Source organism: Chiloscyllium plagiosum, chromosome 14, assembly GCF_004010195.1.
Source record: "Chiloscyllium plagiosum isolate BGI_BamShark_2017 chromosome 14, ASM401019v2, whole genome shotgun sequence".
Lineage (NCBI taxonomy): Eukaryota > Metazoa > Chordata > Chondrichthyes > Orectolobiformes > Hemiscylliidae > Chiloscyllium > Chiloscyllium plagiosum.
Genome location: NC_057723.1, coordinates 78,111,816 through 78,128,915, shown reverse-complemented (window position 1 = coordinate 78,128,915; position 17,100 = coordinate 78,111,816). Strand labels below are relative to the sequence as shown.

General features: G+C 41.3%; 1 protein-coding gene across 4 annotated transcripts in view; it reads right to left on the bottom strand.

Moving 5' to 3' along the window:
* Positions 1 to 17,100, bottom strand: part of LOC122556823 (drebrin-like) — a 213,175-nt gene that overhangs the window by 28,019 nt on the left and 168,056 nt on the right. For all 4 annotated transcript variants that reach the window (XM_043704031.1, XM_043704034.1, XM_043704032.1 and 1 more), the window contains exons 7-10: positions 10,603 to 10,754; positions 8,138 to 8,201; positions 5,283 to 5,366; positions 3,584 to 3,698 (exon numbers count right to left, since the gene is read on the bottom strand). In XM_043704031.1, the coding sequence (XP_043559966.1) occupies positions 3,584 to 3,698; positions 5,283 to 5,366; positions 8,138 to 8,201; positions 10,603 to 10,754 (415 nt within the window). The remainder of the gene's footprint in view (positions 1 to 3,583; positions 3,699 to 5,282; positions 5,367 to 8,137; positions 8,202 to 10,602; positions 10,755 to 17,100) is intronic.

The window sequence follows — 17,100 nt, the reverse complement described above, 5'->3', positions numbered from 1 at the left end:
AGACACTGCCCTGACACATTGCTGTAATGATGACTCGGGCTGAAATGACTGGCTTCCACAACATTTCTAACAACCTTTTTGTGAGCTATGACTCCAGGCAATGGAGAGATTTCCTTTTTAATTCTCATTAACGTTAAGTTTCATTTTGGTTCCTTGATGCCACACTTGGTAAAATGCTGTCTCGGTGTCAAGTGCAGTCACTTTCACCCTCTGGAAATGTTTCTCATCTTTCTACCAAGATTGAACTGAGGGATCCTGGTTTAATCCAAACTGAGCATCAATGAGCAGGTTATTGCTGAATAATTGCTACTTGGTAATATTGCCAACACCAGCCTCCATTAATATGCTGATGATTGATAAGAGATTAGTCAGGGTGACCTGCATTCAAGTCCCACCTGCTCCAGAAATGCGTAATAATGTCCCTGAATCAGGTCAATTAGAAAAAAAGAGAAAGAGAAAAGAAGGATTGGTCATATTGCTTTTTCCTGCTTTTCCATGAACAAGATATACTTGGGCATATGGGGGCTTTGATGGTGCAGTGATAAAGTTCCAAATTCTGAGCTAGAAAGCCCACACTCAAGTCCCACCTGCTCCAGAAGTGGGTAATAACATCTCTGAACCGGCTGCTTAAAAAATATCTATACTTGGGCAAACCTGCCCCAGTGGTCTAATAATTAACATTAAATTCAGGCATTTCAGTGGCCTGGGATCAATTTTCCAGTCAGTCGATGTGGTTTTAGTTCTTATGGGCTCTGGTGGGGCTGTGGTAGCATCTCTACCTATAAGCCAGGAGGTTTGGGTTAAAATCTCACCTGCTCCAGAGAGGTGTTTGGATTTTAGAGGCATTTGGATTAAAAATGTTTGCTGTGTAATTCCTCAATTGCTTTATGGAGTCAAAACAGGGGGATGTGATGGCAGAGTGGTATGGCTGTTGGATTAGTAATCCAGGGACCCGGTAATGTTTTAAGGGGTTCTGATTATCAGTGGTAGTGTCCCTAATCCTGGCCTAGGTTCAGGCTGCACCTGCTCCAATGGCAAGTCATAACACCACTGAACAGGTTGATTAAAAATACCTATATTTGCAACTAATTAACTTTGTTGGTGGATGCAGTGTTATAACTGCACTGGAATAGGTTGGCTCAAGAAATGGATAGTTTGGGACAAACCTTCAGCATTCTAGCTGAACACCAGCAACACGATGATATAGATAAATGATCCCATATCTGACTCTGTTTGAATCCGTAGCCTTTGCAATGTTTAGTATGTGCAGGCATGTCTTTGTATGATGAATAATTTGGAGTGATATATCTCAAAATGAACTGAATTAGTTGGAGACTGGTTTCTTTCATACTGGAGACCTCAGGGGAGGCTGAGAATGACCGGGATTCACTTGCTGAAGATGGTTACAAATGCTTCAACCTTGGAGTTCCCTTTTTGCTGTGCACTATGCATTAATTGTGGATGTAAACATCCAGGATACCTCCTGCTGTGGTTGGTGTTTGATTGTGCACCACCATTCATGACTGGATGCATGAGGAGTACAAACATCTGATTTAGTTCAGGGATCATTTATCTACATCATCCTTCTGCTAGTGTCTAATAGTCCTGTGTTGTAGCTTCACCAAATTGGCACTGCCTTCTTAGGAATGCCTGATACTGCTCCTGGCATGATCTCCTATACTGCTGATTGAACTCAGGTTCATCTCTTGACTTGATGCTGATAGAATGACTGATGGACCATGCCATGAGGTTGCAGATTGTGATGGAATTAAATTCTGCTGCTGTTGATGGCCCACAGTGCCTTGTGGATGCTCAGTTTTGAGCTGCTGGATCTGTTATGATTCTTTACCACTAACTTGATTGTTGCGCTAAACAATACAGTGGTGTCCTTAACATCAAAATGGGAGTTGGTCTTCACAAGAACTGTCTGGTGCTCATCACAGTAAAAAGTGGTAAAACTGGTCAGTTATGGAGAATAAAAGCAGTATGTAAATATTTGTTAGCGTTCAGAGTATCCTGCACTTCTGACCGCAGCAATGAGAAGGCAAGCATCATAGCAGAAAGCTGAAAGGACCACCTAGGGAGGATGGTGTTAGAATGAATCTGAAGAGTGCAACATTCCTGGAAGAAACATTGGGAGTTCAACAGAGCTGATACTGGGACTAGTGACAGGAGAAGTTATAAGGAATTGAACGGTTGTTTAACAAATCTCTTTTTCAATATTTTCACTCAACCACCCTCTAAACTGGACCTCCTGAAAAAAGCTTTGTGCAGCTTCAGTTAAAAAGAGTGCATTGATTGGCTTTAACTCACCAACATTGTTTTCTAGTTGATTGTTCAAATATCAAATTCCTTTCTATGTTTAGTTGGGGAGATATGATCATGAAACAGACCCATCAGAGTAACCACTCCCCACAAACCCTCTCCACCAGCCAGCCAGAAAAGCACAGGAGACGTTTGACCTCAGTTAGATTTAATGACATCATGAAGCATTTAGTACCCCATTTCTTTGCATGGTCTAGACATCTTTTTCTCTCCAAGTATCTCCATTAATCTAGGCAATAATTCAGAAATATAACTTTGTTTGATGAAAAGATAAATACCCAGATATCTAAACATTTGGAGTAATGAATGGTATGGATAGCATCTGCAGAGAGTGCTGTCTGAGTTCTATTTCTACTCCAGACCATACACCTCTACAGCAAGAAGCTATTTATACAGTGGAGCCCTGTTTCTTGGAAAATTCAACTGGTTAATTGTACTGAGGAAACAATGACATTTTGGGGAGAATATCTCCAGGAGCACTCAATATGAAGACATTTTGGGTGGCTCAAATATTGGTGGACTCTCTGCCTAAATAACATTCAACACATTTATTAGTGACTCAACCTCAACAAATAGCTATCCAACACAACTAGGCACTGCTCAACCCACTACATTTATATCACCAGATACAACTGAATACAACCACACCCCACTCCTGGTTACCTTACCTGAGATAACCCACTCCTGGGTCCTTCACAAACACATCATCTGTTTATCAGCAGGCTTTCTCATGTGCATTTCCAAAAACATCTAATCCAGTCACAATTCCCTCCCAACTATTCAGTCTAGCAACATTCATAGTGCTAAATAATTCCAGCCCAAGTCATTCACCATGATTAATTTATTAATTCCATTCCATGCTTTGGTTATTTAATGTGATCTCCACCAATTTAACAGGTTGATCTAACCAAGTGTTGTTCTGTGCCACCCATTGAATATTTATTATCTGCTATGATCAGGTACATTGTGAAAAAGCTCAGTTAGAAGAGGGTTAATGCTTTACCAGCAGCCTCACATGAGGCTGCTGCAGTCACATTTTGCAGTTAATGACTTATTATGAACATTTCCACAAGCCTGTAAGTAGGCTGTCCCAGTTTATTTACACTGAAGTATGAGATGGATTTGATGACAAAAAGAGAGGCAGAATCATTAACTCTGCCCTTTAGATGGAAGGAATTTTCATGGAGAATGAGAGGCTGCAGGGGAAAGAAGGGGTGGGAGGTGTTGAAATGGGAACAAAAATAAAAGACATTCCTACCAGGTCTTTGGCCTGAAAAAGGTACAGTTTCAAAACTTGTTGTCATGGCTCGTTCTCGTTGCTTAAAGAATTCCCGAGGATTTCCATCCCGCAGTGCAATGAGAGCTGCAGCTTCCTGATTCCAGGAGGGAATGTAAGAAAAATAGGACATGTCAATCTTTAAAAATGATCCAGTTTGTTCTTAGGTGTGACTCTGAAGTTAAATTTGAATTTTGCTTTGCTTAACCAGCTTTCCAAATTTTGTTCATAACTTTCATTGACATCTCTTCTTAAGGCTTCATTATCTGAAAGTCAAACCTGATTATCCAAACCAAATGTTCTACAGCATGTTTTAAGGCAATGGTGCCATAATGTTTGTACATATGGCGAGGGGGTGGTTGAAATACCTTATGACAGTAACAACACAATGCCATTGTCTTTCCAATGAACTGCTATCGAAAGTGGAACAGATACCTTTGAGACATGCAGTTTTGTTATCCTATCATTAATGGATAGGAAAAAACCAGTAATTCTATTATATTTCATTTAACTCCCAATGCTCGCAGCTTCTCATTGATTTTTACATATACTTTAATTGTTTTTCTATACGCCACGTAGTTCTGTCTTAAACCCCTGGAAAGCTTAATGACCGTAACTATATAGAGTTGGATTGAAGGGGGCACTGTGCACAGCTAAAAGGTCAGAGGAATCCACCTATGAACCCGATACTGGGGTCAGCAGTATGCAGTTGGAGGTTGCCCCTCTCTCAGGGGCTGTGCAGTGCCAGCAGTGAGACTGGAGGTGGTGGGACCAGACCCTAAGCTGTAAGGCTAAAGCTTCTGACCCCCTCTGATTGTGGGGGCCACTTCCTGCAGGATATAAGTATCCTCAAGTGACCCCCTCACCCACATTTAGGAGGCATGGACATATGGATAAATGGTTGGCATAAGTCTTAAGAGATACCTCAAATCACTGAGATAGGGACTAGAACATTAGGACCTAATCTACAATTACAGAGGAAAGGTATTTAATCACTCGAGTGAGTGAAAGCTTTACGGTTGTGTCATGACATGATTACTCAGGAGTTACTCAGTCCTCACACCATGAGATTAATAATATCCTCCAGCTTAACGGAGTATCCTCACCATGCATGAAGGTTACATGTTTGATATTCACGCACAAGTAAGACATTCATGGGGAAGGCTGTGGGAATGGAGAGAATTCCTTATTCTGATGCCATTTGGCATCTTTGTGTCTGGCTAATCTTCATCAACAGGACAGCTTTGGCACAGCAGCGCTGGCCGGGACAGATATAGTTTATTACCACAATACACTACAGCCATGCAACCTCAGGGACACAAATGCAAACTTTCCCAAGGCTGGAGCCACTGAAAAAAGCACGTGACCCCCTTCCTGCTTAATATCTGGCGTTGGTCTGCCTGTTTCTCTCAGTGTTAAGTCCTGACTTTTTCAGAGATAACAACACAGAAAGAGATTCACACAAGCAGCACCTGTTTTTGTACTGGGGTAGATTCCATCCCAAATTCTGCCGCGTCTACCTGAATAACAATGTCCAAGTTTTAGCCAGGTCTGTGAGTTCTTGTCTTATTACCCTGCAGTAACATTATCTGTCACTGAGTTACCGTTTGGAACACCCAAGATGGTTATATTTCTGCCTATCCTAGATCAGCACACACTCTGAGCTTTATGAAAGGCTTACGGCTGCTTTCTCTGCAGAATCACTGATCTTGGATCCTTTGTTCTCTTCATCCTCGTTCTCCTCCATTCCCTCCCTCTGCACATCCTATTTAAAAATAAAGGTGGTTAGAATTCGGCATATTTGTGATTGATCCAGCACAGGCTCACATTGAGCTCAACTGCTGTCACTTTAAATCGGGATGGATAGAGACAACTGAGGCAAGGCTTAGTTACAACATCTATGTGGCACATAATAAAACATACTAAAAACCATAAAACATTGAACATTTGACGTAAGTCTATTAATTCCTTTATAAATGAAAAATGTAACAAAATCGAATAGATCAGGTTGGGGACAGTGGAAGATCTAAAAGCAGCAAAAGCGAGCAAGCAAGTGGCGGAAAGGCCTGACTAACTGCAGCTGGGATTTAGTGCAGTCTTTACATTGAGCTGAAGAGGTTGGAGGTCTACACCAGTGATGAACCACGGTATTGTATTTGCCCAAAACTAAGTTACCCAGATTGTCTACATTGGTTAACAAGATTAGCAGTTTCAAGGTAGAAGTTTCCTCACTGAGGCAACACTAATGTCATCAAGAGAATGTGAAATATTTCAACATGAATCGTGAATAAAATCAGTCACAACTTGATTTAAAACAGGACTGGAACATCACCACAGCAACACCATGGTCTACCCAGACACGTATGGAACACGTATCTGAAGGTTTTAAGGGACTGCTAGACATGGTGGTGGAGATTGATACAATTGCAACGTTAAAGAGGCATTTTGACAGATATATGAATAGGCAAAGAATACAGAGGGATATGGACCGCATAGAGGCAAAAGGCTTTTGGTTTAGAAAGGCATCATGTATTAGCACAACCTTGGTGGGCTGAAGGGCCTGTTTCTGTGCTGTACTGTTCTTCATTCTAAATGCTAGGGCTGAGCACAAAACAATTCTGAACCCAACATGTTTAGGAAAGGTAAGATAGGGAAGAAAGGAAGATGGAACCCTTATTGATCAAGGAGAAGATTACAGTCCTGAGGAAAGATGATGTTCTAGGAGTGTCAAATACTGTATCTATTTAGTTAACATTAAGGGAAAATATATTACACTATTGGACACATTACATAGGCAACCATTCAGTAGCCAAGAGAAATAAAAGGATTAAAATAAATTTGCAGGAAATTACTCTGTAGTCTCTGTAGTGATAATAGAGGACTTTAATCATGCTAATGTAAATGGGATTATAATATTGTAAACAGCAGAAATAGAGAACAGTTATGAAGTACAAGAATAACAAAATTACAATGACCTTTGTAAAGCAATTGGAGTATTGTGTCAAATTTGGGGGAGCATCTTTAGGATGTGAAGACTTTAGAGAGGGTGCAGCAAGGATTTACATGAACAATTCCAATCAGATCTCCAATACATCGACAGATAGAAGAAGCTGGAGTTGTTCTCCTTCGAAAAAGAGAAGGTTGAGAAAAGAAAATGGATGGAGACATTCAGAGTAGATAGAGAGAAAGTGTTTTCATTAGCGAGGAGGTTATACAATCAGATTGAGGAAGAGCAAAATACCAAAGGCAGTAATAAAGTTTATATGGACAGGTGGTTAGGATTTGAAATGCACAGCCTGACAGTGTTACACTTGTGAGTTTCAAAAGCAATTGAATAAGCATCTGGAGAAAATAAATTGCTGAGTTATTAGGAATGAATGAGAATGGGACTAGCTTAGGTGCAGTTGCAGAAAGCCAGCGAGAGTATGATGGGACAATGCTGCAACCATTTGAGCATTCTATGATCTGTTCTCTTGATGGGTTTCTCTCCAACCAATGGGTCCCTTGACCAATGGGTAACCAAAGAGGAGTTTGTTATTTAGAGTCAATACAAACTCTACAAAGCAACAACTTGAAAAGGGACTCCTTTCCTAACTCCGAAGGGTGGCTGTCTCAACACCCCAAGAAGAGTTCAATAAGGCAGCTCATCACCCCCTTCTCTAGGGCAATTATGGATGTGCGGTAATTGCTAACCCATCAGTGATATCTATATCTCATGAATACATTTTTAAAAAAATGTGCTTCTGTTTAGCATGAGAGCATTATAACTGTTTAAAGTACTGGTGAATGCATGCTGCCAGCTCACATTCATATTTATTTAAAATATCTCAAGGTAGGTAGCACTTTCCAATAAGTCAAAGATCTAGAGTGTGAAAGACCAGCATAATGAATTTTACAGAACACAATGTTACATCCTTCTGTTCTTTGAATGATTGCATATTGTAAATTAAGTTAAAAGCTATAAAGAAACAAAGTGGAGAACCTGTTATAGAACAAAGTGGAGGGCATTTTCCCTTGTGTTTCTCTGTCTAACTTGGTCCATGAACTTTTATTCAATCAACACAGTTCCATATTCTAAAGTGTATTCCTTAAAGCTATTAAGCGAGTTACTACAGAACAAACAGTACTTATTCTGTAGATGAGGTGGTATTAGGATGCTAAAAAATTGGAGTACAAAGTCCTTCATACCTCTGTGTGCAAGCTCTTTCCAAAACCCCGAAACACAGGGCACCAGAAGGGTCAAGAGGTTTTACTGGAATGTGTTGACACTTGTTCACACTCTGCAAAACTCTGCTAAAAGTCTGTAACAACAGGAATGCAGTGGAGGCAGTGGTGGAATCTAGTGTTTTTTTAATGCCTGAGGTAGGTACAAGTCAGTCAGCACAGAGTTACACTTACTGGGGGACTCCGGTTAATGAACCAGTTAAGCAATCTCTTTTCTGCTCCAAGGGGCAGTTCCAATGAAATGCCAGCCAGTCATCAGTGGGTAATTGGTATATATTAATATCTATAAGGAGAACTAAAGGCCTCACTGACCCAGGTGTTGTTCTGTTTTGATGGACTTTTGATTTCATCAACTTCCAGGTTTTGCAGTTTCTTCCTAAAATTAAAAAAAAATACAAATAGTGAAATTAAAAGGCAATATCACTGATAAGATTGGAAGGAGAAAATGACAGCATTAAATTGAGCATCTTCCCACTTAGGAAGGCAATGGCCTAGTGGTATTATTGCTAGACTGTTAATCCAGAGACCCAGGTACAAATCCTGCCATGGCAGATGGTGGAATTTGAATTCAACAAAAATTTTGAATTAAGAATCTAATGATGACCATGAATCCATTGTTGATTGCTGGAAAAACCCATCTGGGTCACTAATGCCCTTCAGGGAAGGAAACTGCCATCTTTACCTGGTCTGGCCTCCATGTAATTCCAGTTCCACAGCAATGGGGCTGACTTTTAACTGCCCTCTGGGCAATAAATGCTGGTCTAGCCAGTGATGCCCTCATCCCACGGACAAAAAAACTCCATGCAAACCTGCTTCAAACAGATGTGTGATACTGACACTGAGCTCAGAAGCAGCCACTTCCATGTTGCTGACAGTCAATAATTCCAATTTCAGTCTTGCCCTGGTAAAACTGAATATAAGAAGAAACTATCCCACAGCAGGTGTATTAACAGTATTAAACTCCATGAAAATTGGGCAAATATAATGTGAAAATTCATTTCTTCATCATTACCTCCTATTCACTAACATGTAAGCTGGAGATGACCAAACAGCACAATAACATAGGGAAAGCATTCAAGGATCACAAAGCGAATTGTCAGAAGACAGACCGTACACGCTGAATAAAAAGTATTTCCACACACTTATGCTTACAGTCCTGGCCTTATAATACATTGCACTGCTATTAAATTTTAAACAGAAACAGAAAAGATTGTAGCTTTAATAGCATAACAGGAAAATAGTTCACTTCTTATAAATGACACGAGCTAAAATGTCAACATTGGTATGTCACTAATTTAAGGGAACACCAACTTGTAAATGTGCATACTATGTGTCAACCAGTCACACTCCTCTCATGTACTTGCTATGATCCCAGCTGATGTTAGTACTGGACAAGTCAAGTCCCAGAATGAAAACTGGCCTGCTATATCATTTTGTTTCCTAATTTAAAATGATGGCCTTTCACTGAAACTTGAGCACACAAGGGTGAAGACTTTGCTTCAACAATAAATACCAGCTCATGCCCATCTTCTCAAGGGGCAATCAGAAATGAGCAATAAATGCTGGCCCAGCCAGCGATGCCCACAATTGAATAACGAAGCAGAGGTTTATTAGCAAATAAATAAAACCAAGTGATCTAAATCTAACACAGATTGAAAGATTGCAAAATATACACCCAAAAGAAAATTCCATCCGTTGCCCAACATCATTGTTATTTCGTGAGATCAGCCTTGACAAAGTGTCTTTGTTCAGCAATACGCAAGGTGTCTGAACTACTGAATGACTATTTATATATTCATGAAAATAGACCTTTTTGCGAAATGCCACATGACAAGATGGGATCATTGTCCTTAGAGAATGCATAAGAGGAGATCTGATTGAGCTGCTGAAAATCATCAGATGTCTAGTGGTGTAAACAAATAGGAACTGTTTCTACTGGCTGAAGGATTGATAATCAGATGGCACAGATTTGAAGTGATTGATTAAAGTACAAGAGGACAAATGAGGTGAAATAATTTTATGTATTGGTAGTTAGATTTAGAATGCACTACCTGAAAGGAGAGTGGATACCAATTCAATAACAGCCTGAATAATATCCAAATGAGAAAATATTTCTCACATAAGGAGAAAGGGACAGACAATGGGATTAATTGGACGGCTCTTCAAAAAAGCAGGCACACTCTCAAGACTCTGCTTGGCATCACCCATAGACTGGAGTGATTACCTGAACCATTGCCCAATTGAGATCCCACATTTATTACACTATTGCTGCCACACCTTGGAAATGAAAATATACACGAAAAGTAAAAGGGCATAAAGAATTCTTCACAGTTGGAAATACAAATTTGTCCAGCTAGATAGCTGAAATCACTCAGGAGCTTAGCATTTAATCCAGACAATAAAGAAAAATTGTAATTTCAAAGTGAGTGTTATATCTGGTTTAGGAAGAAAACATTAGTAACAGTTTACCTTGGATGATGGCACAAACCTCACAATGGAAGAACAAGGATTGCGTCACTCTCTCAAACAGACTTTAATCATTCCATGCTGTCATTCTTTTACATTTCAAAAACACTGATTGCAATCATTCTAATGGAACAAGAGCTCTAAATACCATTTTGGACCTATTTTACTGTAAAAAAGGACCCAAACATTGATTAACATTGGGAAACCAGACATCTGTGCAGCCACTCAGCATTCCCTTGGAGTGTTTGGTGTAAGAAGCAAATTTCCAATAATTACTGCTCCATCCACTGCTCCCCAAATGTCAGGCATACCTTTCTTCCTCTATCTGTTTCTCTCGCTCTCGGTATCTTTGCTCTCTGTTTTCTTGTTCTTTCTTCTCTTGCTCCATCCTCTCTTTCTCAAATTTTTCTCTTTCCTCAATCAGTTTCTTACGCTCCTCTTCTTTCCTCAGCTCCTCTTCTCTCTAAAGCACAGAGCACATGTTAGACTGGAACGGACACAGTTCTGACAGACAATAATACTTGAACGTTGCACTCTTCAACGAAGGAGAGAGCAGCCTGGACCTTTAGTGAGCGAGGTGCATTATCTGTATTCATATATTGTTGATGGTTGCATTTACTTTTGCAGCTAGACAATTGGAATAGTTTGCAGGACCTGTCTCTGATCTCTCACCTACACTGGCAGGAGAAATTAAACAATGGCACACAAACAGAGCAATTATCATTCACAGTGAAGGCACATTTACTTTTATTTCCCAAATGTCTGAAAGGCTTTGGACATGCCATTGTAATCCCATTATCCAAGTGGAAGAGGAGATATTATCAAAATGGAAATATATTCAAGTTAGTTTGAGCTCAAAAGTAGAAAACAAATTTTAGCGAATAGTTAGAAATGTGAAGGATGGAAAGATGCCATTTGATATCCATGATTTCAATACCATGGAGGAATATTAGATGCAAGCAACAAAAGGAAGTCACAATGCAAATGAGAGAGAATATAAATGGTTAATGGAAATGAACACATAGGTAAAGGTGGAGAACTAGAGAGAAGTGACTGACAGATGACAGCCATTAGTTTCGATAGTGAAACTGTGGTTACTTTACATTTTAACAATGAGGTACGTGAGACGAAGATAGAAACAGTTGCTCCAAGATTCCCATCTGCCAATAAACTATGTCATAGTCATTATAAGACCATAAGAGAAAGGAACAGAAATTAGGCTGGTCAGCCCATCCAGTCTGCTCTGCCATTCAATCATGGCTGAAAGGTTTCTCAACCACATTCTCCTGCTTTCTCCCCATAACCCTTGCTCCCCTTTCCAATCAAGAACCTATCTATCTCAGCCTTAAATATACTCAATGACCTGGCCTCCACAGCTTTCTGTGGCAATGAATTCCATAGATTCCCACTCTCTGGCTGAAGAAGTCTCTCCTTATCTCCGTTCTAAAGGGTCTCCTCTTTACTCTAAGGCTGTGCCCTCGGGTCCTAGTCTTTACTACCAACGGAAACATCTTCCCAACATCCACTCTGTCCAGGCCATTTAGTAAGCTGTATGTTTCAATTAGATCCCCCCCTCATCCTTCTAAACTCCACCAAGTAAAGGCAGAGTCCTTAAATGTTCCTTACATGTTAAGTTGTTCATTCCTAGAACCATTCTCGTGAACGTCCTCTGAACACGGTCCAGGGCCAATACATCTGTCCTGAGATATTGGGCCCAAAACTGTGCACAATACTCCAAAAGTGGTCTGACCAGAGCCTTATAGAGCCTCAGAAGTACATCATTGCTTTTATATTCAAGTTCTCTCAAAATAAATGCTATCATTGCATTTGCCTTCCTAACTATTGACTCAACGTGCAAGCTTACCTTGAGTGAATCCTGGACTAGAACTACCAAGTCTCTTTGCATTTCAGACTTCTGAAGTATCTCCCCATTTAGAAAATAATCCATGTCTCTATTCTTCCTACCAAAGTGCATGGCCTCCCACTTTCCCACATTATACTCCATCTGCCACTTCTTTGCCCACTCTCCTAACCTGTCCAATTCATTCTGCAGTCTGTTGCTCTACCTATCTTTGTATCATCTGCAAACATTGCCAGAATGCCCTCAGTTCCTTCATCTAGATCGTTAATATATAAAGTGAAAAGTTGTGTTCCCAACTAAGTCTTGTGGACCACCACTTGTCACCGGTTGCCACCCTGAGAAGGACCCTTTTATCACTACTCTACATTCTGCCAGAAAGCCAAGCTTCTATCCATGTTAGCAGCTTGCCTGTAACACCATGAGCCCTTATTGTACACAGTAGCCTCCTGTGTATACCTCAAAGGCCTTCTTGAAGTCCAAGTAGATAACATCTATTGGTTCTCCTTGGTCTAATTTAGAATAGAACATTACAGCACAGTACAGGCCCTTTGGCCCTTGATGTTACGCAAACCAGTGAAACCAATCTGAAGCCCATCTAACCTACACTATTCCATTCTCATCCATATATCTACCCAATGACCATTTAAAAGCCCTTAATGTTGACGAGTCTACTACTGTTGCAGGCAGTGCGTTCCACATCCCTACTACTCTCGGAGTAAAGAAACTACCTCTGACATCTGTCCTATATCTATCACTCCTCTATTTAAAACTATGTCCCCTCGTGCTAATCATTGTCATCTGAGGCAAAATGCTCTCTCTGTCCACCCTATCTAACCCTCTGATTATCTTGTATGTCTCAATTAAGTCACCTCTCAACCTTCTTCTCTCCAAAAAAAAAGCCTCAAGTCCCTCAGCCTTTCCTCGTAAGACCTCCTCTCTATACCAGGCAACATCCTAGTAAATCTCCTCTGAACCCTGTCCAAAGCTTCCACATCCTTCCCATAATGTGGTGACTAGAACTGTAAGCAATACGCCAAGTGCGGCTGCAACAAAGTTTTGTATAGCTGCAGCATGACCTCATGGCTCTAAAACTCAGTCCCTCTACCAATAAAAGCTAACACACCGTATGTCTTCTTAACAACCCTATCAACCTAGGTGGCAACTTTCAAGGATCTAGGTACCTGGACACCGAGATCCTTCTGCTCACCTACACTACCAAGAATCTTACCATTAGCCCAGTACTTTGCATTCCTGTTACTCCTTCCAAAGTGAATCACCACACACTTTTCTACATTAAACTCCATTTGCCACATCTCAGCCCAGCTCTGCAGCTTATCTATGTTCCTCTGTAACCTACAACATGACTATCCACAACTCCACTGACCTTACTGTCATCCACAAATTTACTAACCCATCCTTCTCTGCACTCATCCAGGTCAGTTATAAAAATGACAAACAAGCAGTGGACCCAAAACCAATCCTTGCAGTACACCACTAATAACCCAACTCCAGGATGAATATTTCCCATCAACGACCACCCTCTGTCTTCTTTCAGCTAGCCAATTTCTGATCTAAACCGCTAAATCACCCTCAATCCCGTGCCTCCGTATTTTGTGCAAAGCCTACCGTGGGGAACCTTATCAAATGCCTTACTGAAATCCATTTACACCACATCAGCTGCTTTACCCTCATCCATCTGTTTCGTCACCTTCTCAAAGAACGCAATAAGATTTGTGAGGCACGACCTACCTTTCACAAAACCACGTTGACTATCTCTAATCGGCATGGGGGCGGCATGGTGGGCCAGTGGTTAGCACTGCTGCCTCATAGCACCAGGGTCCCAGGTTCAATTCCAGCCTCGGGTGACTGCCTGTGTGGAGTTTGCACATTCTCCCCGTGTCTGGGTGGGTTTCCTCCGGGTCCTCTGATTTCCTCCCACAGTCCAAAGATGTGCAAGTCAGGTGAATTGGCCATGCTAAATTGCCCATAGTGATAGGTGCATTAGTCAGAGAGAAGTGGGTCTGGGTGAGTTACTCTTTGGAGGGTCAGTGTGGACTGGTTGGGCCAAAGAGCCTGTTTCCACACCGTAGGGAAACTAATCAATTTATTCCTCTCTAGGTGATTATAAATCCTATCTCTCACAACACTTTACCAACAACTAAAGTAAGTCTATAATAACCAGGGTTGTCTCTACTCTCCTTCTCGAGCAAGGGGACAACGTTTGCTATCCTCCAAGTCTTCTGGCACTATTCCTGTAGAGAATGGCGACATAAAGGTCAAAGCCAAAGGCAATCTCCTCCCTCGCTTCCCAGAGAATTCTAGGATAAATCCCATCAGGCCCACAGGATTTATCTATTTTTACACTTTACAGAATTGCTAACATCTCCTCTTTATGTACTTCAATCCCATCTAGTTTAGTAGCCTGTATTCTCAGTATTCTCCTTGACAACATTGTCTTTTTCCTGTGTGAATACTGATGAAAAGTATCCATTGCGCGCTTCCCCCATCTTCTCTGACTCCACACTCAACTTCCCACTACTACACTTGACTGTCCCTAATCTTATTCTCGTCATTCTTTTATTCCTGAAATACCTGTAGAAAGCCTTAGGGTTTTCCTTGATCCTACCTACCAATGACTTCTCATGTCCCCTCCTGGCTCTTCTTAGCTCTCTTTTTAGGTCTTTCCTGGCTAATTTGTAACTCTCAAGTGCCCTGAGCCATCACATCTCATCCTAACATAATCCTTTTTCTGTCTCTTGACAAGAGAATTTACTCATTACTTCCTCAAAAAGTTCTAGCAAATTTGTCAGGCATGACCAATCCTTGATGAAACCATGCTGACTCTGCCCTATTTTACCATACACTTCCAAGTATTCAGAAAGCTCATCCTTCATGAAGGACTCCAGGATCTTACGCACGACTGAGGTTAGGCTAATTGGAGTATAATTTTCAGTCTTACTCCCTTTTTAAATAGGATTTTCCAGTCCTCTGGGACTCCCCCGGACTCTAGTGATTCCTTAAAGATTATCACTAATGCTTCCACTATCTCTTCAGCTATCCCCCTTAGAACTCTGGGGTGTAGTTCATCTGGTCCAGGTTATTTATCCACCTTCAGGCCATTCGGTTTTCTATTATCTTCTCCTTGATGATAGCCACCTTACTCAGCTCTGCCCCCCTCACTCTCTTGAAGTTTGGGAAATTACTCATGTCTTCCACTGTGGAGACTGATGTGAAGCAATTGTTCAGTTCCTCAGCCATTTCTTTGTTCTCCACTACTATCTCTCCAGTGTCATTTTCCAGCAGCCTAATATTCACTTTTGCCTCTATTTTCTTATATCTAAAGAAAGTATTACAGTCTTCCTTTATATTACTGGCTGGCTTATGCTGAGATTTAATCTGCTCTCTCCCTATTTCTTTTTTTGTTGCCCTCTGTTGGTCTTTGTAAGCTTCCCAATCGTCTGGGTTCCCACTGTTCTTCACTACTTTTACGCAGTCTCTGCCTTCCCTGGTCAGCTAGGGTTGCCTCATCCTCCCTGTACCAGGCTTCTTTTTCCTCGAGATGAACCTCTGCTGTGTCTCCTGAATTACTCCTGCCATTGCTGTTCCACTGTCTTTCCTGCTAGGCTCTTCACCCAGTCAGTTCTAGACAACTTCTCCCTCGTGCCTCTGTAGTTGCCTTTATTCTATCTTCTCTCTCTCAAACTGCAGAGCAAATTTGATCATATTTTGATCACTGCCTCCTAAGGGTTTCTTCACCTTAAGCTGCCTTATCAAGTCTGCTTCTTTGTACAACACTAAATCAAGTATTGACTTCAGTAAGGCATTAGATAAGTTTCCCCATGGTAGGCTGATGGAAAAAGCGAAGCATGGGGTTCAGGGTGTACTAGCTAGATGGATAGAGAACTGACTGGGCAATAGGAGACAGAGAGTAGTAGTGGAAGGGAGTTTCTCAAAATGGAGACCTGTGGCCAGTGGTGTTCCACAGGGATTCAGGCTGAGATCACTGTTGTTTGTGACATACATAAATGATTTGGAGGAAGGTATACATGGTCTGATTAGCCGGTTTTCAGATGACACTAAGATTGTTGGAGTAGCAGATAGTGAAGGGGACGGTCAGAGAATACGGCAGAATATAAATAGATTGGAGAGCTGGGCAGAGAATGGCAGATGGAGTTCAATCTGGGCAAATGCGCGGTGATACATTTTGGAAGATCCAATTCAAGAGCGAACAAAATGGTAAATGGAAAAGCCCTGGCAAAAACTGATGTACAGAGAGATCTGGGTGTTCAGGTCCATTGTTCCCTGAAAGTGGCAACGCAGGTCTATAGAGTGGTCAAGAAGTCATATGGCATGCTTTCCTTCATCAGATGACATATTGAGTACAAGAATTGGCAGGTCATGTTACAGTTGCATAGGACTTTGGTTTAGCCATGTTTGGAATACTGTGTACAGTTCTGGTCACCACATTACCAAAAGGATGTGGATGCTTTGGAGAGGGTGCAGAGGAGGTTCACCAGGATGTTGCCTTGAATGGAGGGTGCTAGCTATGAAGAAAGGTTGAGTAGACTGGGATTATTTTCATTAGAAAGACAGAGGTTGAATGGGGACCTGATTGGGGTCTACAAAATCATGAGGGGTATAGATAGGGTGGATAGCAAGAAGCTTTTTCCCCAGAGTGGGGGACTCAGTTACTAGGGGTCACAAGTTCAAGGTGAGAGGGGACAAGTTTAAGGGAGATATGCATATCTTTACACAGAAAGTAGTGGGTGCCTGGAACACGTTGCCAGCAGAGGTAGTAGAGGTGGGCACGATAGTGTCATTTAAGATGTATCTAGACAGATACATGAATGGGCAGGGAGCAGAGGGGTACAGATCCTTAGAAAATAGGCGGCAGGTTTAGATAGAGCATCTGGATTGGTGCAGGGTTGGAGGGCCAAAGGGCCTGTTG